Genomic DNA, 22,474 nt, shown 5'->3' with positions numbered 1-22,474 from the left:
AGTTGAGAATTGCTCTTTCAAAGTCTGTAAAGAACTGTGTTGGTATTTTGATGGAAATTGCATTAAATCTATAGATTGCTTTTGGTAAGATGGCCATTGTACTGTTAATCCCACCTATCCATGAGCATGGGAAGTCTTTCCATCTTCTAACATATTCATTATCAGTACCAAGTATGACCCTAGGGAGGATGCTTAATTCTCATTCAGAAGGGTAAATAGAACAGACACTGGAAGCAGTTGAACAGAAGTAACAGCATGGGAGCCTACCATACAGGTCCTCTGAAAGACTCCACTCTGTAGCGGATCAAAGCAGAAGCTGAGTCTCACAGCCAAACTTTGGGCAGAGCAAAGGGATGAGTGGGGTGATAGAAGGACCCGGAAGGGGACAGGAGCTCCACAGGAAGACCAACAGAGCCAACAAATCTGGTCCCTGGGGGGGAGGGGGCGCTGGTAGAGACTGATTCACCAAACAAGGTCTGTACATGGAGAGGACCTAGGCCCCTCCACTCAGGCATAACCGATAGGCAGATCAGTCTCCATGGGTCCCCTATTTAAGGCAAGCAGGGAGGGGCAGTCCCTGTCAGGGGCTCTGTTGCCTGCACTTTGATCACTTCCTCCTTGTGGGGCAGGGGGTTTGCCTTAGCATGCCACAAAGGATGCAGGCAGTCCTGATGAGATTTGATAGGCTGGTGCCAGTTAGTAGGGGAGAAAGCTTCAGGGTACTAGGGTAGGGGAATAGGGGTTAAGAGGGAGGGAGGGTGGGACTGGGAGGAAACAAGGGAGGAGGCTACAATTGGGATGTAAAGCAAATAAACTTTTTAAAAAATAAATTTTAAAAAGAAGAAGAAATAGGTTAGTCTAAATTAGAGGAAGCATCGCTATCAAAAAGATCCAGGAAAACATGAAACTACATAATTATTGTTTTATACTATCGTGGAGAAGGAGCGAAGAAAATGATGTTCAAACCAAAACATGTACGTGAAGCAAGGCTAGTGTGTAACTTGGATGAAAATTGGAGTGGCACAGTGGGATATTAATTTGGATTTTCTATACAGAAAAATCCCACTGTAGGCTATGGCAAGACCTTACAAATGAGATTTGTCTCACTTTTGGTAACCTTTGACAGGTTGTGGAAAACAGCTCAGAACAAATGGGGGGAAACCATTCTGACTTTCAAAGCGTGATTCTTAAATGTAGACTATTATTTCATAGGCACATTTAAAACTACCTTAATAATAATGAAACTTGTAGAAAAGAGAGTTAAAAACTGGAAATTAATAATTTTCCTGACAAAGGGTATAGTCCCAGGTGCTGTCCCAGAGTGGGTTTGCTCTGTTCTCTGACTGCCTTCCTCTCTGTTCCTTTATGTTCAGCCTCCACCTGCATCGAGACACTGATAGAAGACTAGGGAGGGGAAGAGGAGAAAAACTCAGCCCAGGGAAACAGGGAGGAGCAGTCAGTAAAGCCAGACACCATTCCTCCAGAAACCAGCCGCCTCCAGCAGGCCCCTCATGTTTCTATCCTGCACTAGCAACCTGGCCATTGGGTCTCAGGAGTGTTTTTTACCCCTTTTGCCTCTAACTTAGCTTCCTTGCCGTTTCCTGTTTAGTTGCTATAATTTTTTTATTAATTTATTCAGATTACATCTCAATTGTTATCCCCTTGCTTGTCTCCTTCCTCCCTCCCTCCCTCCCTCTTTCACCCTACTCCCCTCCCCTAGGTCTGTGACAGAGGGGGACCTCCTCCTCCATCATATGGTCACAGCCTATCAAGTCTCATCTTGGTAGCCTTCCTATTCTTTCTCTGAGTGCCACCAGGCCTCCCCACCAAGGGGAAGTGGTCAAATATGGGGCACCAGAGTTCATGTCAGAGTCAGTCCCTGCTCTCCACACAACTGGCTAGGTCTGAGTAGGGGTTCAATATTTACTGTATGTATTGTTCTTGGTTGGTTCAGTAGTTTGAGCAGACTCCCCTGGGATCCGCCTGTCATTATGTTCTTATAGGTTTCGAGGATCCTAGAAACCTACAAGTAGTTGCTATAATTTTAAAGGAGCTGCTATAGCACACCTATTCCGTGCCTGGAAGTCATCCTGCTAGGTATGCTGTGAGTGGTTTCTGCCTGGCCAGTTAAACTGACTAGTACATAAACCAGCTTCATTCTCAGTCTGCTGTGGTCATTGTCATTTATGTTTCTTTTTAAAAGTGAGGCGGCGGTGGTGGTGGTTTACAACATCGGTGCTCAGAGTTCAACAAGGCTTTTGACAGCTAATCATATGCTTTCTGGGCAGAATAGGAGATGAGATATAACATATTCTTAGATGGCTGGGGTTTTTTAATGTTCAAAACAAAACAGATGAAAAAAGTCTGGAAGTTCACCAGAAAGCAGTGTTCTTGTCACTGTCCTACTCAACGTTGTTACCGTAGGTTTAGGCAGAGTCATAAAAAAACACTGGCTGATACAAAGCTGGAAGACAGATCAAACTTTGATAGGTATGGTTTATAAGAGAAATGAGAAGTCATTCATCTAGGTACTAGGTAATGACATACATTACAAAAATGTAGAATTGAAGAGACCAAACTTCCTAGATTATTATGTAGATAAAGAAATCTGGGACTTTAGTTGACCATAATCCCATTAGGAATCAAAATGTGATACATTTATGAAAAATGAAAGAACTACCTAGTATCTCTAATAAGAGTTGTGTATCTTATCTGATACAGTATAAGAAGGCTAAGAGTATCATTTAAGAAGAGTATTACCATATTTAAATACCTGTTCTCCCCAGTCATACAATTCATAAGTATTTGCACTCATTGGGTGTTTTTGTGTCACGGTACCGTAGTCAAGGATGTACTGTTATCTAGTTTTCAACCTGTTTTTGCTCCTAAGAGTTAAATATATTCACTGTGTAACTTTGGATAAGTTCTGATGTTTGGTTATGAAGTCAGTTTTATCTAGTAAACTATTCTTTCTTTAGGACTATGAAAAATAGGGTAATCAGCTTTTGCTGAGTATTAAAGTTTTCAAACAAACCTGCTCAGTCACACAGTAATATGTTATCTGTCTTCGTGCCGAAATCAATTTAATTAGCTCAAAAGACTATGTAACATGAACCTTTATATTAGAAAAGAGGTTCTATTGGGCAACCCAATGACAACCAACTCAGGGTCAGATTTGGGTTTTAGTGAACAGATTTGTGATTTGTGGTTTTTAATAGAAGGATTTGTTTTACTTTTATAATTTTACCTCCAGCAATATAATTGTTTTTCTTATAATTTAGGATTAACACACTCTATTTGGGAAGGGTGAGTGTAGCTTCTAAGAGCCTGAAACAGGGAAGTAAAGCATAGCTAGTGCTTGGTGTAATTACCTACACAAGAAATATTATGCTATTTTCTAGAATATGTCCCTGGAGTGAATATCTATATGTGTTCCATTTCATTCCTAGCTTAGAATTCTATCAAGGGTGATAGGGAGAATCATTTTGAAATATATTGAACAGAGAATAGAGCTTGGAAAGTACTATTAGGTTTGCTAAGTTTAATCTGTACTGCAGATGCAAACTGTTGGCAAAAGCTGGTGCCTAGATGAGAAAAGTCCCCGACATGACCTATGAAAGGCAACCAAAGTGACAATGGCTAAAGAAATGTGAAATTTATCTTGAGAATGTCGTTCTGACCTACTTTTAGAACTAGTATATTGAGCCCACATGGGAGAGTTTATAAATAATTGGGGCTAGAATAGTTGAAAAGGAAAATTATTTCCGAATTCTCTCATTAGAGTAAAACACACAGGGCAGCACAATTATGTCAGTGTTCTAGCATTAGCATAAGATAGCGTGTGCTTCAGGTGTGCTCTGGTTCGGTGCAGTAGAGAGAAGGGCCCAGTGTGCATGGTTACTTGCTGAGTTTTAAAAGTTAACGTGCGTGAGTTCCAGAGAATGGCAGCTCTGTTGTATATTCTTCTTATTTCACATCTTCCCCGTGAATTGTCCGAAGCACTGGATGCCCTTATCATGTTGTCCACTTTTTAAGACGTGGCAGTATCGGCCTCCTTAGTGCCTCTAATTCCGTCCTAGCCTAAACAGAACAGAATTCTTCCAGAAAGGTTTTATTGTGATGCATTAAAAGTACTAAAAGGGAAAAATGAGACAAAGGGCATCTGATACTTAATCCAGTGTACTGTCCATTCAGAACTGAGTTTCACATCTGTGAACGGTCCTAACAGCTTGCCATTTGGGAAGATGGTGGTTCTGTAAAACAAATGAGTTTCCTGCTCCTGTGCTGATTTTGTGCTGACTCGGCAAGCCCAAGTGCTCTTTCTCTTCTATGCTGTTAATGAACAGTAAATTACATATGTTACAGCGACGTTGTCCTGTGCTGCCCTTGACCAAATCAGTATCATTGACCTCTTGGTAAATTTCTCAAGAGAAAGCTTGCCCTGTTGGGGTTTTGTTTGTTTGTTTGTTTGTTTTATCTCTAATGTGTTCTTGGGGTCTGGCATTGGAGAGCTTCCAGTTAAGTGTTTATGAGTGGAAACTGAGGTATAGGAAGTAGTTTACAGTAATCTGCAGTTTTACCTCCTAGAACACAGTCTAAGAATTTCAAGGTAGCAGGGAGCTGGAGATGAAGGGAAACAGCTTTCCTTTTAAATGTCTTATATGTGACATTTGGGGGTAAAGAATTTTTAAAGTTGACTGAATTTAGAGCAGATGTATTTTGGCATTCAGAAGTTTTCAAATTCTTGAAAAGTGTACATGTGTAGTAAATATATATTGTTCTATGTAGTATGTCCAGTACATATTTAAATACATGAATATTCTGGTAGCAAAAATGCAGTCACAAGTAAGACATAAGTGGTTCCAGTTGGTTTGGCTCAGAATCTACAGCCAGGTTCAGGTAAGATTGGGTTTATCACCAGATGAGATCAAAACCAGGCAAATGTTTTCAGAGCTTCTATGTTTTTAGAGCTGTCTGTTAGCATCTGGAGACCTATAATGTATTCACTAATTGAAACCTTTTGTTGTTGTTTAATGAGTCATTATAACATTTTTTATTTCAAGTGGATCAGTGAAGTTACTGCTGTTTTCCCTTTTCTCTGGAGCCAAACATCAGAACAGAGTATGGTGATTATTAAAGACTGACATAAGCATATCTCTCACTAAGCCCATAAAAATCCTCTAAGATTGGGTCTGTCCACTTTATAACGATCTCAGGGCAAGAAGGAATGAAATTCTGTACTAGACAAGTATAAAACTAAAAGCCAAACTTGCTTTGAGCTCCAAAATCCATCCTCTATCAGACCTAATTTTCATTATAAAAGTTCCCAACGTTGCTAGGAAATGATTCAAAAATGTTTATAGTTCGAGGAAGTTAGCTTAGCAGAAGTGAGCTACTAATTGTAAAGTTTGGAGCTTTTCTTAATTTTTAAAAGATATATTTTAAAAGTTAATGCTAATTTTGATTATAAAATAATGAGGATGTGTGGTGGTTTTTTTTCCTCTCACTTTTAACTATTTAGATGTGTCTGGCATCAGAGGGAATGAAAATGGAAGAAACAAAACTAATGAAATCAAAAGAATCAGATGGTGGAAGAATTAAGGAAATGGAGAAAGGGAAGGAAGAGAGAGACATAAAAATGGAGAAAACCAATGAAAGAAGTTTCCAGAAGGAAGCAGAATTTGAAAAGTCAGCTAAGGACAATATGAGAGAGTCTAAGGACTTAAGAGACATTGAACAGCTACAGATGGATGATGTAATGGCTATCAAAATGGAAGACCCCAAAGAAATCAGAAAGGAGTCAGAGGATGATCAGAAATACAGTCACTTCCCTGATTTTTCTTATTCTGCCAGTAGCAAGATAATAATTAGTGATGTTCCCAGCAGAAAGGATCACATGTGCCACCCTCATGGGATTATGATCATCGAGGACCCCACCACACTAAACAAACCAGAAAAGATAAAAAAGAAAAAGAAGAAAAACAAACTGGATCGACATGGAAATGACAAATCCACACCCAAGAAAACCTGCAAGAAGAGGCAGTCATCAGAATCCGACATCGAGAGTGTCATGTACACCATCGAGGCTGTTGCAAAAGGAGACTGGGGTGTTGACAAACTCGGAGAAACCCCAAGAAAGAAAGTCCGCACCTCTTCAAGTGGCAAGGGAGGCATTCTGGATGCCAAGCCACCAAAGAAAAAAGTAAAATCAAAAGAGAAGAAGGTTTCCAAGGAGAAGTGCTCAGACATCACCAAAGAGTCACAACCTCTGGATTTCCTTAATGTCTCTGCCAGCAAGAGCATCCCTGGGGAAGTGCCAGAGGGCATAAAGGCAGAACCGCTGACCCCCATAGAGGATGCACTGCCACCATCTAGCCTAGCAGCACAGACCAAGCCTGAAGACAGTGACTGTCACAGAAAAACAGAGACCTGTGGCTCCAGGAAGTCTGAGAGGTCTTGCAAAGGTGCTCTTTATAAAACCCTGGTGTCAGAGGGCATGCTCACCTCCCTGCGAGCTAATGTTGACAGAGGTAAGTGGCATCTGCCAACCCAAAAGGACTACAAGGTAGCAGAATCTTCCCTTTTAAGGCCTATTGAAAGAAATCACGAACAGTTTAATATCAAACTAGTACCTTGTATGAGTCAATCATGTGTCATATCCATTTCACTTTACCTGCTTATTTCTTAGCACTGTTAAAAGGGGGATTGGTTGTATTGTTTTGTAGGTATTCATCATAGAGAAATTCCAAGTAACTACATTTTTGTTTCTCTGCTGTGGGATGGCTTCATTTTGAAGGGTCAGGATTGAATGTTGCTTTTAGCTTGAACATGTAAAGTGATGGAATTTCCTAAATGACACAAATAAATTTGGCAGAATCTTTTACCTGTAGGCTTCAAAAACAAATATCCTATCTAGTGCTTTTTTTAGGTAATCAAAACCACAACTGAAGTGTTATTTAAAACATGATAGCATCTATAGAGTGTTTTATTTTGAAGTATCTAGCTAGGGAACTTATTCTTGGTGGGCTCTATTCCAACAAGAGATATGTGGTTCTTAGGTCAAATAATCTCTGAGTGGTGAGAACTTGGGGGTACATAGGATGTCTCTTAGTGAGTCTTGAGAAGCTTAGCACTAATATTGTCTGTCAGCAAAAGATTCATGCTTTAGGCTGGTTCTCAAATGGAAAAGGTGGTAGCAGCATCTTGATTCCTATAGTACCTGGTGAGTTATGGCACTAAGCTTCTTAGTAAGAAGGTACAGTTCTTTTCTGTGCTTCCTTTATTGAAAGTGGACCAACCTGAATCTCTCTGGGCACTGATAGCTACAAGTAGAATCATGGAAATGCTAGGTAAAGGTGCCAAGAAGTTACCTGAGAAGGACCTGAGCTGATCTCTTCCAGCCCTAGTAGTCTGAGAAAACCCTTTCTCTTGGGCTTCCTAGGGAAACGAAGCTCAGGAAAGGGAAATTCCTCTGATCATGAAGGCTGTTGGAGTGAAGAGAGCTGGACATTTAACCAGAGTGGGGCCAGTGGGAGCAAGAAGTTTAAGAAGAAGCTGAGGGAAGACTCCTTCCTTGGGTAAGTGCCTGCAAGCACAGGTGGCCTTCACTGCATACCCTACTGTGGCAAGAGCCTTAAGGAAGTCTAAAGCAAGGAACTGTTCTTTTTTTTTTTCCATTTCTTTTTTTCTTACCATGAGTCCCCTACTGAAAATAGGTCAGGGGTAATTACGTGACTCCTCCTCTTAACCAGTCATGTGAAACTTAATATAATTTATACTTTAAGTGTGATAAAACCATACACATTTTAAGCTTAGTCCTGATTTTTAATCGAGGTCCACCACAGTAGTGGAATAGTATGGTAACTGTAGAAATTTTATTATCATTAGGACCATTTTACCACCTGGAGCCTAGGATGCATGTTATTTGTGTATTTACATTTTGCACATTTTATCTCATTATTTATGTTTTAGTGTTATATGTATTTAAACACATATTTATAAAATAATGATACCTGGGCAACATGAGGTAAATAAAGTATGCTCACCTTCTAATTTTGATATGTTTAAACAACCCACTGTTACTCTAAGAAAAGGAATTCTGATGTGTATTATACAATGAATGGAGCACTAGGGAAGAATAGCACATATCACTATAAAATCACTTAGGATTATTATTTCATGATTACTGTTATGCCAGTATGCTTAGTAGCAATCAACATAAAGCATTTGTTAGTAAGTTGGTAGAGACAGTGCTTTATATTGGTGAGAAAAATATCTAATTTTCACTTGTACTATTTTGAAAATCCCTTGAGCTATCACATTAGCCTAATTTGAAAAGAATGCATTGAATACAAATAATTCTCCATATTTTCATAAGTACTTTAAAAGTATGCAGATTTTATGCATTGGGTATATTATATTTGCTTTATTTATAATATTTGCATTTCTATTTGTAGAAAATATAATTTTTACCTTGGAAATAAAGTGTTTTAAAGTCTGGTTAATTCTAAGACTCCAGGGCATCATAAATTGGAAAGGTAGCGCCTCATGGTGCAGAGAATTCAATATTATTCTAAAATAAATATATTTTAAGACTATATTGAAATAATATATATAATAGTTTTATTTCTAGTATTTTAAAAGTCCAAAGTACTTCAAGCTAGTTTTACTTACATTATGCTTAAGTAGTAATATAAATATCCTCCATTTGTCATTGTTAAATGACACTTTCAAATGCAGGGTACTTTTTTTTAAGTGATCCTAGGACATCTCTAGACAATGCTGTATATTTTCTAGACCTGCCAGTACTTGGTGAGTCTGACTACCAAGCCAGGTCAGGAAGCAGCTCGTGGCAGAAGTAGGGAAATGAAGTAAGTGAGCACAAGAGCTGGGGATAGCTCAGCTGCTGAGGTGTTTGCCACTGTGTCACGAAGACCCAAGTCCAATTCCAGAGCCCATGTCACAAAAAAGCTAGGCATGGTAGCAAACCCAACACCAGGGAGTCAGAGGTGGATGGATCCTGGGGTACACTGGTTAGCTAGACCTGATCAGCAAGCTCCAAGCCAAGTAAGAAGAGTACCTGTCTCAAAGACAACATTGGATGGCTCCTGGGAAATAAGACCCGAGGTGGCACTACACTACACACACACACACACACACACACACACACACACACACACACACACACACACACACACACACACACACACACACATCTGTAGACACACTCACCAAAGTTGTAATAATAGGCAACAAGCTTTAAGCTCGCCAATAAGACTAATGATTCCACTCTGAGCAGCAAGGAGGTAAACTGGGCATGGAGGCACAACACAACCTAAATAGAGAGATCGAGTCAGTTTCAGCTGTACAGCCAGACTTTGTCTCCAAACCTAACTTTATCTTTTGGTTAAACAATTGGAAGAAAGATATTTCACCATTTGCTGAGAAACAGGGTAAATGATACAGTCTTTGAAAATCTATCTCAAGAGAATAGTAGGGTGTGGAGGTATGTATGTGAGAGGCCCAACTCATCTAAAGCTGCCCTCTCTTCCCCCGTCCTTCCATTTCCTGTCTACCAAGCACAGCAGCTCTGCAGCTTCACCCAGCTGTCTGCAGTGTATCTTCGTTAGTAATTCTCATTGAATAAAAGCCAACAGCCAGCCTAGGATCCAGCAGGCATGCTGCCATTGCTACGCTGGGTCTTTGGAGACAAAGCCAGCCCAAGGATTCTGTGACTTTGCCAGTCATTTGTGGTTTTCATTTAAAGTGGTATCACCTCTCTTGCCAGTATTCATTGCAAGCTGGCTTTACTTGGCTACTTGAGTGTTGTTCCTCGTTGAGTCACCACTCTAGAATCTCTTTGCTAACATTAAAATTTTGGATATGTTTTTTAATTATATATGTTTTAATAAAACAATCATCAGTAACTTTATTAAAAGCTCAACTTACAAGACTCTCAGCATACCGTATTACCTATAATGCATGAACATGCATATGAATATTTAGAATGAGATTTGTATACTTCGTATTCGGTGTTATGAGACTAAAACATGTCAGTGGAAAGAAGGTCAAGTTTTCCACTTCAGCCATTCAGTGTTTTCTAAAGTGTAAATGCCCAGTAGGCTCAATACTTGGGACAGTGTGGGCATTTATATTGATGAGTTTTTACAAGAGATTTAGAAAAAGTGTTTTCCCCCTTAGATGGATTTTTTTAATGCCCTAATTCCTAGGGACCCTGTCTTCAAGTTGAAATACTTAAACTTAAAATATATGCCATTTATTGTTTTCTGTTTAAATATTTAGCCTTTTTCTAATCGAATCCCCTCTCTTTAATAGTTCTACAAAGCTGGATGAAGAATTTGAAAAGAAATTCAACAGCCTTCCTCAATATAGTCCTATTACATTTGACCGGAAATGTGTATCTATTCCAAGAAAAAAGAAGAAGACTGGAAACATGTCCTCAGAATTGACTAAAACCAGCAAAGGTTAGCAGTGGCCCCTCCACTCCTTGCACCCTGTCAGAACCTCTACTAACTGTGGAGCTCTACAGTGATCAGATTTACTATTGAGGCAGCAGGAAAGTAGAATTGCAAATAGATATCCAAAACTACCCTGGTCTCTGCCTCCCTCCTCTTTTCTTTCCTCCTCAATTCTCCGTAGCCTCTATCTTTGTATCATGTCTACACATTTGCTCTTAGAGGTGTGCCCAGGCCTTTTCAAGGGCCACTCACGATCATATGGTCATGCTGCTCCTCCCCAGAGCTCTCTTGGAGTTTTGAGATTTTGTTGAGCAGAAGCCTATGACTAAGTCTTCTATTTGGTAAATCTGCGCGAGAACGGGCTCTGGGACTGTGCAGGCCTTCTGTTTGCCTGAGAAGCAGACACTGTTCTTTACTGTCAGTATGGACCAAAACAAAATGAACCTACCTAGAAAGTCCAGTAATATATTTCGTTTTCTTAAATTTGAAAAAGTGCTGCTTTGTTTACATATTTGTTTTCAAGAGCATCTTGAAATCTCTTCATATTATTACCTGGGTAGATCTCAACAGTCATCGAAGATGACATTCCTGTTTAAAGGGAACTTTTTAAGGGTATTGATATTTTCAGTAGTTTCAATACTTGGGACAGCTGGTGACATGCCTGCCCTATGTTACATACCTTGTGGCATGGTCTGGGTGCCATACATGGACTCCATTCAGGCCATTCAAGCGCAGTGAAGAATGACCTATCCAGAATCTACGTATTACTATCTCACACACACACACACACACACACACACACACACACACACACACACAACAAACAAAAACAAAAAACAACAACAAAATCTTTGTCTTTTGATTTCTCTTTAGGCCTAAATATTGGTTAGGAAATTTTTCCTCTCGTTTTCCACACAGGTATGAAAGACTTCGTTCAGTGAGCTGTCCGACCAAGGATAGGAGCTAGAGAGGTGATAGATGGGTGTGGCTGAGCCATAGCTGCTTCAAGATCATATTCTGAGCAGGGTTTAGTACACAAGTTGTGTAGTTATCTTGCAAAAGTGGCTACCTCTTTCCTGCTTGTTTCAAATCAGATTGATTCTCTTATTTTGTGGATTTTGAGGTAATATTTAAGATACATGAACTAAGGAAAAATTAAATTTCTATTATTTTCTAATAAAACCTAAACCATTCTCCCTCAAGATCTATAAACCCTTTGCACACCTGTAATTGCCACAACCACAAAAAGGCACTTTGAGATATGCTTCTCGGAATATTATTTAAAGGCTGTGAAAATCCCCACGTTGTGATTAAAGGCTGAAAGGGGCATAAAAATACCATATTTTCTGGCATATAAGATGACCCCACCTTTAACTTTAACTTTTCCACTTAAAAAACTGAGTTTGTAGCTCGAGCCTGCTACACAGGGTATGCACTGGAAGAAGGGTAGTCTTATACAGCAAGTATATCCCCAAACTCTACATTTTAACTGGAAAAGTTAAAGTTGGGAGAATGTCTTATATGCTGGAAAATACGGTAACTGTAGAGTTGGCATCTCCTTCTGTAGTTACGAAGAAGCTTAAAGAATAAAGAATTAAACAGGAAATGCCACATCGCCAGCTTTTCTCATCTGGGAAAATCAAATACTGTTCTGTCAAGACCTTCCAAGGTGGATAGCACTGAGGTAGACTCCTGTAGACCTGTTGACAAGCAACTGAACACTAGAGTCTCTGTCCTGGAAATATTTAGAAATAGGGAATGTAGTCCATGAGCCAAAAGATGCTAGCTGTCTTGAGCTCCCACACTTCTTGGTTTTAAAGATGCTGATAAATACTTGACAAGCCAGTAAAATGTCACTTAACTGATAGATGTTCAAGACGCATTCCTTATCCCACTCTGTAAGGTTCAAGACATTCATTTTACAGCTGTGAAATTGGCTGAATTATCTATCTAGGAAAGTACTGATACATTATTTTTCTAAAGCTCAAACCCTGAAGTTAGGATCTATTTTTATGAAACGTTTCTTGGCTGTCTATTACATGCTTTTCCTCTCCAACTAAGATTAGTAGTATGTCTTTGATGTGAAATCGTTTTCTGTAGTTTTGCACTGTGCTTCATACGTCATCTTAACTGGTTCATTATACTTCTTAAGCGTAGAGCCCCTCCCTGGTTCTTCAGTGGAACGTCAGTAATTACGGATGTGGGAAGTCTTCTAACACTTTAGATTTTGTTCCATGTTGTTTCATAAAATATAATGGAATTAAAATAAAGCAAAAATTAAATAATATATTCTATTAGCAAACTAGAGAAATAGTATTCATAACCAATTTGCAATTTGGCATTAGGAGTGTACGAGACTGCGGGTTATTAATGAAATTATCATACCAGCTGTGCTGTAATTGCCTGATCTTTAGAGGATACAGAGATTGTTTTCTTAGACTCTAGACCCTTTGCACCTTTGTATAATGAGCCATTCAAAACAAACACTGTGTATGAGATCATTAGTCCTTTGTAGAAGAACATGTGTCCATAGGAAACTAATTTATATCCCAACAATTTCCCATTACTCTGCATTGTTTTCTCCCACATTCATTGTCATTCAACATTATTTTTTCCTCATATATACTTGGTACCCTTTTGGGTATTTGCAGATATATAAAGTGAATAGAAATGTTCTGAAATGTAATTTCAAGAAGAAATTACTGTTGATGATTTCATACATATACATATCTCAGAATCATGGTCCTTGCTTGGGTTTACTCCTCTATTTTCTAGTGATTTCATTGGTTTTAACTTTTTCTCATGTTCCCTCTTTTCTCCATAGTCTTCCTATTATTTCTGTCCCATCCCTTATGTCAAAAGGCTTACAGTGAAAGGGATGACAGTGACTAAGCACCACCTCCTGCAAGTGGGCTTGATCTATTTTGTCACAGGAGAACACAGCATGATGATTTAGGTATAGAATTTCCCTTCGCTTCTAAGAACAAACTGTCCAATACATTGTGATGCATCTAGCTCACAGTGTAGTGTAGCTGCAGGGGTCCAGTCTAACATTGCTTTCCAGGTTATCTCCGTTCTTTCTCTGTGATTTTTGAATGAGAGCTTTAAATCATGAATCTAAGTTGACCGGTTGCTTCTAAGAGGTTTCCTTTTTGAAGTATTATTTTATATGATAATATATGAAGTGATGTTTACAAAAAGCCTCAGAAGTCAGAGTTCTAGGAAAATAGTAATGTTTAAACAGAAGTAAGGTTTTGTAGAAAAGGTAAATTGAGTTCAAATTGGAATGTTTAAATTAAGCTCCATCTTGGCCCTTGACTTCTCTTTATGCTTTATAGCCTTACATATTTTTCTGGCCCTTGTCAAATGTTAGTCTTTTTTTTTTTCCAACACACATTTTAATATTACAGTGGGGAGATAGAGAGATGACTCAACATTTGAAAGTACTGGCTGCTCTTTGAGAGGCCCATGATTCCAGTACTCAAATGGCAGCTTACAACTGTCTGTAACTCCAGTCCCAGAGGATCTGAGACCCTCTTCTGGCTTCTATGGGGATTACTTGAATGTGGTACTCAGACATAAAATGCAGGCAAAACACCCATGCACAAAAAAATTTTTAAATGGGGGAAAATAAGTGGGTAAGCAGGAGCTAGCTAGGTACAACACCTGCTTAACATACATAAAGCCCTGATATAAAATGCAATCCAGCTACTAGCCCCTCCCCATAAAATGGCTAAGAATTAACTTTTATTTTTAAATCATGGTGTAATAAGCAGTTTCACAACATAAAAACTAGAATCTGCTGTTTGAAGTTGAGGATACTCTTCACCTGTGAGACTGAGGTCTGAGACTAGCAAAGCTAGTCCCCATTAGAAAGCTGTAGTTTCTGGCTTAGCAGAACTTTGTCGTTTTCCCTTAAACTATTTGAGAGTCTTCATTGCCACAAAGGTTTCTCAGGAAGACAGTAATAATACATTTGCAGTTATAAAAGGTACACAATGATGGATTTTTTTTCTAATTCTTATGTTTATATTGGTAAGTTATATCCTTGCAAGAATATATCCATTTTTACTTATATTTTATTTGTGCTTTTAATGAGTTTTATAATGGTATTCTCACACATACTTTGTTGAATCTCTTCCCCAACTCTCCTCCCCCTACCTGACACAGTCTTGAGTTTCTTAATAATGAGTGTCCAGCCTAAGTAAGTAGCTCCCTCCCATTCACGAATCGTAACTTAAATAGAGGCTGACATACTTTCCAACTTAATCAGTTCAATGGATCTTTCCAACTTATTCATTCAGATCAATGCCCAACAGCTGGGAGCAATTTGCTACAAATTATTGCATAGTAATTTATTGATTTATTAGCTATGCAACCAATACAAAGATGCCAGCCTAGTCTTAGAGAGAGAAAAAAATCCTTGTACTTTTATATTGCGTGAAATTATAGACAAATAAAATTATAGAACCTGGGGAAAGTTCCTGGCATTAGAGTTAGACCTGCCATTTATGCCACAGCACTTCAGAAGAGAGCAGGTTACCTCTGACTTTGAAAAACTACCATGCCACGCTAACACTGACGTGGCTCCTGTGTCACTGCAGCACATGCCTCAAAATGTCCATTTTCCAGGAAATCCTGAACATTAGTGCTTTGGAAAGGTTATTGTTAAGATCTCAATGTCAGTCTTCTTCAGCCCTTGGCTTGTGGTTGTGGCAAGGCTCTGCTGTTTTTACCCAGATATAAGTTGGAGTGCAGTGCAAATAAGAGTGATACCTTCAGAGTTCAGGACATTGTTCCCCAAGTTACAAGTGGGGACCTGAGCAGCTTTACATACCAGCACCATGCGATGATGCCGTAAGGAGGCTGCTCCTGATGCTGGTGTTCTCTGAAACCGTTTGGTAGGGAAAGAGATGTAATTAGAAGCCTGAAGTGTAATGTGAGTGAAGGACAATTATCTGTTCTTTGTCTTTCTAGAACATTCCATTTCCTTCCTTTTCCCCCAGTTTGTGGACTCTTATATGTTAATATAACAAAGGAAAAAAGATAGTGCTTAATTTCCTTGTATTTCCTACCTTCTATTTTTTAACTTTATTTTCTTTAGACAGCTTGTCAAACACATGTGCCATGCTGGTGAGCAGAAATGAAATTGTTCATTTATTGACTCCTAAATCACTGCTTTTCTGTGACTGTGATTAGATCTTACTCATTACTTTCCTTTCATGTCTTTGTCACTATCTTTAAAGAAGCCATCATTTGTTTACAGTATTTGTAATCTTCTTCTGGGGGATGGTTCAGAGCAAGGAATTTTTTTACTGTAAGCTTATATAAGCTCTTCTATATACAAAGCCACACTGTGAGGTTGCCTTTTTGTGTAAATATGGACAGACTGGTCTTTAGCTTTGTCCCTAACTTACACTTTCAGGTTTCTCTGGTACATGTTTGCTTCTTTTCTAAGCCATTCCAAATCATTTTGTGCTCACATCACTTTCCAGGTGAGTCCATATCCTGTACTCCCCACAGGCCAATCAGTAGGGTCTCCGTGAGCCTCAGCAGCCTCAGAGTGGCTCTTCTGCTTCTTCCTACTTGTTTCCCATGATTGCCTACATGTCATTCAGGTGTGTGGGAAGCAGTAGATGCAAACAGATTATAGACATTGCTAATATCAGTGTAGTTGTGCACATAGCAGGGTTACTTTGTGCTTGTTAATTTATTTTCTCTCAATACTTTTTTTTCCTTAAAAAGCAAACATAAAAGCATTTCTACTTTCATTTGAAACCACTCCAACTAATTCAGAAGTACTTCCTATTGGTTATTTAGGAGACTGCTTTGTGGTCATAACATTTGCAGAGATTTATGGTGTCATTGGTAACTTAGAAGTGTATTTATCACACATTTTATGCCAATTAGTGCTGTAGAAGCTTTGCTATTTATGAAGTGAGTCTATTTGAGATTCTGTCCTATACTAAGCTCTATTCTAGGCACTCTGATTATAACTAAATAAATTCAAAATACCTGCTGATATGGAAGTTTCTTTATACTAGGAAGAACAGATAAATAAACAAGCCCCAAATAACCAAGGTATATTATGTGTTTGAAGGTGAAAGGTGCTGTGAAAAATAAAACAGATTGATAGAATAACAAGACAAATGGTCATCAAGGAAAATGAGCCCTTGAAAAACAAATAACTAGAACAGACACAACCCAGCACTTGCAGAGCGTGTATCTGGAACACCTCCATAATTAGATATGTGCTGGCTATAAAGCAAACTGATCAGTTTAAAATTAAGTTGACAGTATTTTCTCTGTCCATAGTAGAAAAATTAAAAATCAGTAGTAGAAGAAAGATTAAATAATGAGATTAATGCAAATGAAAGCAGAGTATCAAAATAGGAAGTATGTGGCTTAAGCCATGCTCAGAGAGAAATTTACTCCCCTTCTAGGAAAGAAGATCTGAAATTGGTACTCTAGCCTTTCACCTTAAGATATTGAGGAAAGAAAGGCAAGCCTAAAACAAAAGGAAGAAGGAAGGATATAGCAAACATTAAAAAAAATTAATGACATGCAATGTAATAGAGAAACAATATCAGTGAAATGACATATACACATAAAAAATAAATAAGGGATTAGTACCACTTCTCAAAATTTTAGGGATGTCAATACCTATGACTCATTCTAACATCAAAAACATCACAAGATATGAAAACTACAGCCAATACCTTATATAAATATGGATGTAAAAATCCCCAGCAAATAGTAACATACAAAATAAATAATATACACAGTAACTAAGTTGGATTTTCACCCTAGGATTACAAGGCTAGTTTAACACCTGAAAGTTAGCTTACCTAATTTACTCTAGTAGCAATACACAAAAATCCAAAACTACATGAACAGTCCTGACCAGGGGCATCATGTTACAAGAGTTACAAGAGTAAATGCTCTCCGGTATGTATCCAAACAAGGAAGTTCGTTCTTCTCTCAACACTGTAGTTAAATCTTTATGGACTCACATTAAAGTGATTCATTAAATAAGACATCAAAAACTCAAGTAGCAAAAGACAGCACAGATAAGTATATAAATTAGACTGTATCAAATTATTTTTTTGTGTGTGCTTTGAAGGACACTGTCAGGAAAAATTAAAAGATATCTCACAGAGTGAGAGAAAATGTTTATAATTTATATACCTTATAAAGAACTAATTTTTAAAAATCTTAAAACTCAACAATAAAAATAGCAAAATTAGGCAAGTGATCAAAATAAGTATTTGTGCAGAGATATACAAATCACCATTAATACAAAAAATTGCTTGATACCAGCTCCCAGGAAAATACACGTGAGTATCACAATGAGAATGATACCACTTCAAATCCTTAAGAGTGGCTGTACGTGAAAACTAAAATGCATGATGGAGGCTGTGGAGAAGCGGAAATCCCGTGCCACTGCCAGCAGGAATGTAATCCGCTGTGGCTGTTTTTAGTAAGCAGTGCAGTGAGGCACGCTGACCATGTGACCTAGCAATTCTACTCCTAGGTATATGCCTAAGAATATACATCCACAAGACAAAACTGCGCATCAAGGTTTGTACCAACTGTGTTCATGAGAGCCAAAGGTAGAAACAATTCATGAATCTATGAATCCCTAAGCTAATCAAATATAGAATATCCATATCATCCTGATCTATGCTTCCTGCAGCACAGATGAGGCCTAGAAATGTTATGATGACTCCAAAAACAATCTAAACTACTCATTACAGTGTCTGCTTATGTGGGATTTTTACGTAGGCAAACCTGTGGAGATAGAAAATGTTTCAGTGGTAGCTTAGGGGCGCAGAAATGCAGGATAAGGAAGATAGTTGCTAGCAGGTATGCCATTCAATTTTGAAGTGATATAATGTTATGTAGTTGGTTGATGATGCATTTATCTACAGAGGGGAAATATTAACTATTTTAATTGAGTGATTTATTTGGTATGTGAATTATATTTCAATTGAGCTGCTTTTGTGTGCTTGCTTTTTAATCATCTCATAGAGTTGTTGGGAAAGTGAGACCACAGTGATGGGCCTGGGGTTGGGCTACAGTTTTGCATAGCATGGCGTGGAGGATTAAGCAAGTTCGTTTTGTTGATATTTGGACACAGGCAGAGCAGGCACAGGCAGCTTTAAACAGAGATAACAGCTGACACAAAAATCCTTAAAGTAGGATTGAGACTACACGTACTGCTAAGGAGCAGTGAGTGAGCAAGGATACGAAGCTGTTGACATGACAGTTCTCTGAATCTCATAGGTCTATGTTTGATAGTGTGATGTTGCCGGCATTCTAAGTACACAGAAATCTGGCTAGAGTGATGCATTTGTGCGTCATCAGCCTCTAGCTTGTGAGACTACAAATGATTACCAAAGAAGAGAAAATAGAGGACAAGAAGCACATCTGTGTTGTCCCCAACTTGGGATGCCTAGCAAGAGAAGGGAATAAAGACCCAGAGATCCCTTGGGAAGAAACAAAGCACATGGCTTGATAGGAACCTGGTAAAGAAAGTGTTCAAGGTAGAGGGTATAACCCAAGTGTGCAGTTATTGAGGGAGCTACTGGACAGCCCTGGGCAATGAGAATCATCTTTCATAGCTTTGGGTTTCATAGCTTTGGGTTTTCTTGAGTGTCAGGGAAGATACCTAGTTGGGGTGGGTTTCACACACAACAGAAAAATGAGATGGTAGGCAGCCCTTCTGAGGACAGCTTTGCTACAGTGGATTTGGGGGAGGAGGCAGCAACCGATGTGAAAAGTCTGAGCAAATGCCAACACCTCTTTTGTGTTTTAATTGGGTGGAATGATGTTCATGCCCTGATGCTCAAGAGGGAGGGTGGCCTAGTGAGCAGGTGGAACAAAGCACATGGGAACACTGGTAATTTGCCACCAGCCAGAAGGCAGAGTTTGCCTCTGACACTAGTAAGTGAGAGAGGCAGCAGGGGGAGCTTTTTGATCCTCACACCAACCCTGTGAGTTAGGCACTGTGGTGATCCCCATTTATAGATGAAGTAACAGAAGCCGTGTAAAATTATTCAGACATGAAGATCTGCAATGTATAGCAAGTAACCTGGTTCAGGAAAGATACTGTTAGTTCTGATCCTTAACTGGAAAACAACAGTTCTATTTCACCCAAAAGTACTAAGACTGAACTGTCTCTGTAGCTGATATGCTTGTTTTTAAATCACCCGTAAGCCCATCCCTTCCTAGTTTCAGAAAGGGCCAGAAATCTGTTTGATGCTCTCAGGTCAGTGATTACTCTGAAAGTCCTGTCTTTGTAGGATCCGTTTCTTAGAAGTGAGACAGGCATTCTATCCTTTCTTTCATGGCATTTAGGAGTGTAAAGTAAAAACCGTCTCTGTTTCAAACTATCACCTCTCTGCTGTTAGCTGATTAGAGTCTGTTTCTACCCACTAAGTCTGCAGCTTCCTCTCAGGGAGTCCCAGCCATAATGGAGGCTTTTGCCCAGCACATTTCCTAGGAAAATCTCTCTGAGTTTTAAATAAGCCTGACAAAATGGGCTGAGTACTTGCTTGCTGAGTGAATCTGCAAAAGAAACACTTCTTGCAACAAAGCTTACTAATTCCATAGAAGGGAGGAGGGCGTGATAATCACAAACAACAAAACAAAACACACAATATTGTTTTGTGCAACATTGTGAACTTAAAATATATTTATAATATTGTCTGTAGGTCCTTTCCAGTCTCAGAAAAAGAACTTATTCCACAAAATTGTCAGCAAATATAAGCACAAAAAGGAGAAGCCTAATGCTCCAGAAAAAGGTACTGGTGCCTTCCGTCCTCCATTAAGGTTTCTTGGTCACCTCCATCCCAGACTCATCCTTGAGCAAAGCTTCTGTGCACCTCCTCTCTCCGCCTTGCTTGCTTCAGTGCCATAGCGCTTGACATGGTGCCTTCATCCTTTCTAGACTCTGCAGCTATGCAAATCTCCTTCATTTAGATTCCTGCCCAAATCCATTACTTGTCTCTTTGATCACAGTTCCATATGAATCTTAAAATTGCTGTTTCTCATTTACATTTGGTGTATTTTGTAATTTAGTCTTCTGGGCCTCTTATCCATTTATTTTGTCTGGCTATTCTTATTTTTCTCATATCTGGCAACCTTTCATACAACGACTGCATTTTTCTACTTACTAAAAATCCTACAGTTTTATAGTCTTGTGAAGGTCCAACCATTTCTGTAATTTGTTAAGAATTCTCACAAACCTTTTTTTTTTTTTTCTTCTACTCCTAAATTGAACATATTTTCTCCATCTATGCTTCATTGTTGGCTGGATTCTTCCATCTCCTTCAGCCACAGAACTGTTATTTCCAGACAGCACTAGGGACCTGGGCACTCCACTACCTCGCCCTTCTCTGAGCATCCGTTGCTATTGTGGTCTTGGTAGACCCTTGAACCTCCTCAGGGTTCATCTTACGATTTCTATTCTCATAGCTCAAGACGTTCATTCTTGCACATAAAAGATAAGTCCTCACATCTCGCTCAGTACAGCCATGGGACCATGGAAGCTGGTTTTCCTTGGTGTCCTGCATGTCAGTGTCACAGCTACTGTAAACCTGCTCATTTGAGGCTTATTTGCACCCTACTTGCATGGCCCTGCATGCCGCATGCCAGGCTTCTGTTCAGGCTTTCACGCATTGTGTATGGATGTATGTGTCCTGCAGCTTTTACTTAATTTCAGTTTCATATCCACATCAACTCCTGGCATTACATATTGACAATCTGCTTTCTTCTGTTTCCAGTGAGTAAGATAATGTAGGTAAAATGTCAGCTTTTGTTATTCCCTCTTACTGACCTTCAAATTGTCTTGATTCAAGCCTATATATTTTCCAACATATTTCACAAAGAACAGAATATGTTTATTTTTAACCATATCTTATGTACTCCCGGATTTTTAGTTGGCAAATAGTTTTCAGAATAAAATAATTGAAATTAAATTCTGTTTGATGTGCGTGTTGTTTCATGTTCAAATCATTTGCACAGACCTTGTTTGTTGTATATATCTATTCTTGGAGTAGAATTTCACTTTCCTTTGCTTTTCTGTCCTTGTTTTTAGGAAGTGGGGATAAATGGTCACACAAGCAATTCTTTTTGGATGCCATTCACCCTACAGAAGGTAAATGTAACAGTATATTATTTAATTATATTTGGTCTAAGCTGAAAATGGAATAATTTTATAGTCTTTAAAAAATCAAAATGCATATAGGTTTAACCAACATTAGATATACCTGTTCATATTGAGATTTTTTTTTTTAAATCAAATTGTTTGTGGTTTGCTGCTAATCATCAGTGTATCGTGTGGTATTTAGTTTGATAAAAGGAGGTTTGCAACCTTTGGTTCACACCCTAGACTCAAGTATTTTCTTAACAGTAGGTCTGTGGTGCAGGAGCATAGGAGTCAGAGCTGAAAGCCGGGGCTCTCCTGACTAGCTGGGTGTTGAAGGCTAACAGAAGTGATTTTTGACCTGACTGTTGTCCCTCACCCATTTCCCAGTTCCTCTAAGTATGTGGAAACAGAATTCGCCTGAGGCTTATGCGTAGCCAAACTAGTCCTAAGTTGTAGTACAGATGTCATTCTTAAGCTTCCCATACCCTCTTTAAATATAGCTATAATTACTGGCACATACTAAACCATTAGGTAAGTGTTAATTTCTCCAAGTTAACGTGCCTTCCCTTCCTTCATCTGACCCTCCCCCAAACACACAATATTTTCATTATAGACATTTTAAAAGACTTAGTATTTTAGTGATTAGTTATAAGTTACTTCGTCAGAGCTGGGTGTGGTTGTGCACCTCTGCACTTGGGAGGTGGAGATTAGGAGGGAGTTAATGTTATCCTCAGTTGCACAGTGAGTTTGAGACCCATTTGGGCTACATAAGACTTCATTTCTAAAAATAAAAGGAAAGTTATTTCATTTGAAAAGTCAATAGTATCTTTGAAATATTCCAGTA

General features: G+C 38.8%; 1 protein-coding gene across 1 annotated transcript in view; it reads left to right on the top strand.

Annotated features, from left to right (window-relative positions):
* Window positions 1-22,474, top strand: part of Bbx (BBX high mobility group box domain containing) — a 239,573-nt gene that overhangs the window by 201,383 nt on the left and 15,716 nt on the right. The window contains exons 11-15 of the mRNA XM_051150036.1: window positions 5,522-6,530; window positions 7,442-7,577; window positions 10,336-10,484; window positions 20,195-20,284; window positions 21,580-21,639. Coding sequence (XP_051005993.1) covers window positions 5,522-6,530; window positions 7,442-7,577; window positions 10,336-10,484; window positions 20,195-20,284; window positions 21,580-21,639 — 1,444 coding nt within the window. The remainder of the gene's footprint in view (window positions 1-5,521; window positions 6,531-7,441; window positions 7,578-10,335; window positions 10,485-20,194; window positions 20,285-21,579; window positions 21,640-22,474) is intronic.

The sequence above is a fragment of the Acomys russatus genome, chromosome 8, assembly GCF_903995435.1.
Source record: "Acomys russatus chromosome 8, mAcoRus1.1, whole genome shotgun sequence".
Classification (NCBI taxonomy): domain Eukaryota; kingdom Metazoa; phylum Chordata; class Mammalia; order Rodentia; family Muridae; genus Acomys; species Acomys russatus.
This window is presented reverse-complemented; position numbering and strand designations above follow the sequence as displayed.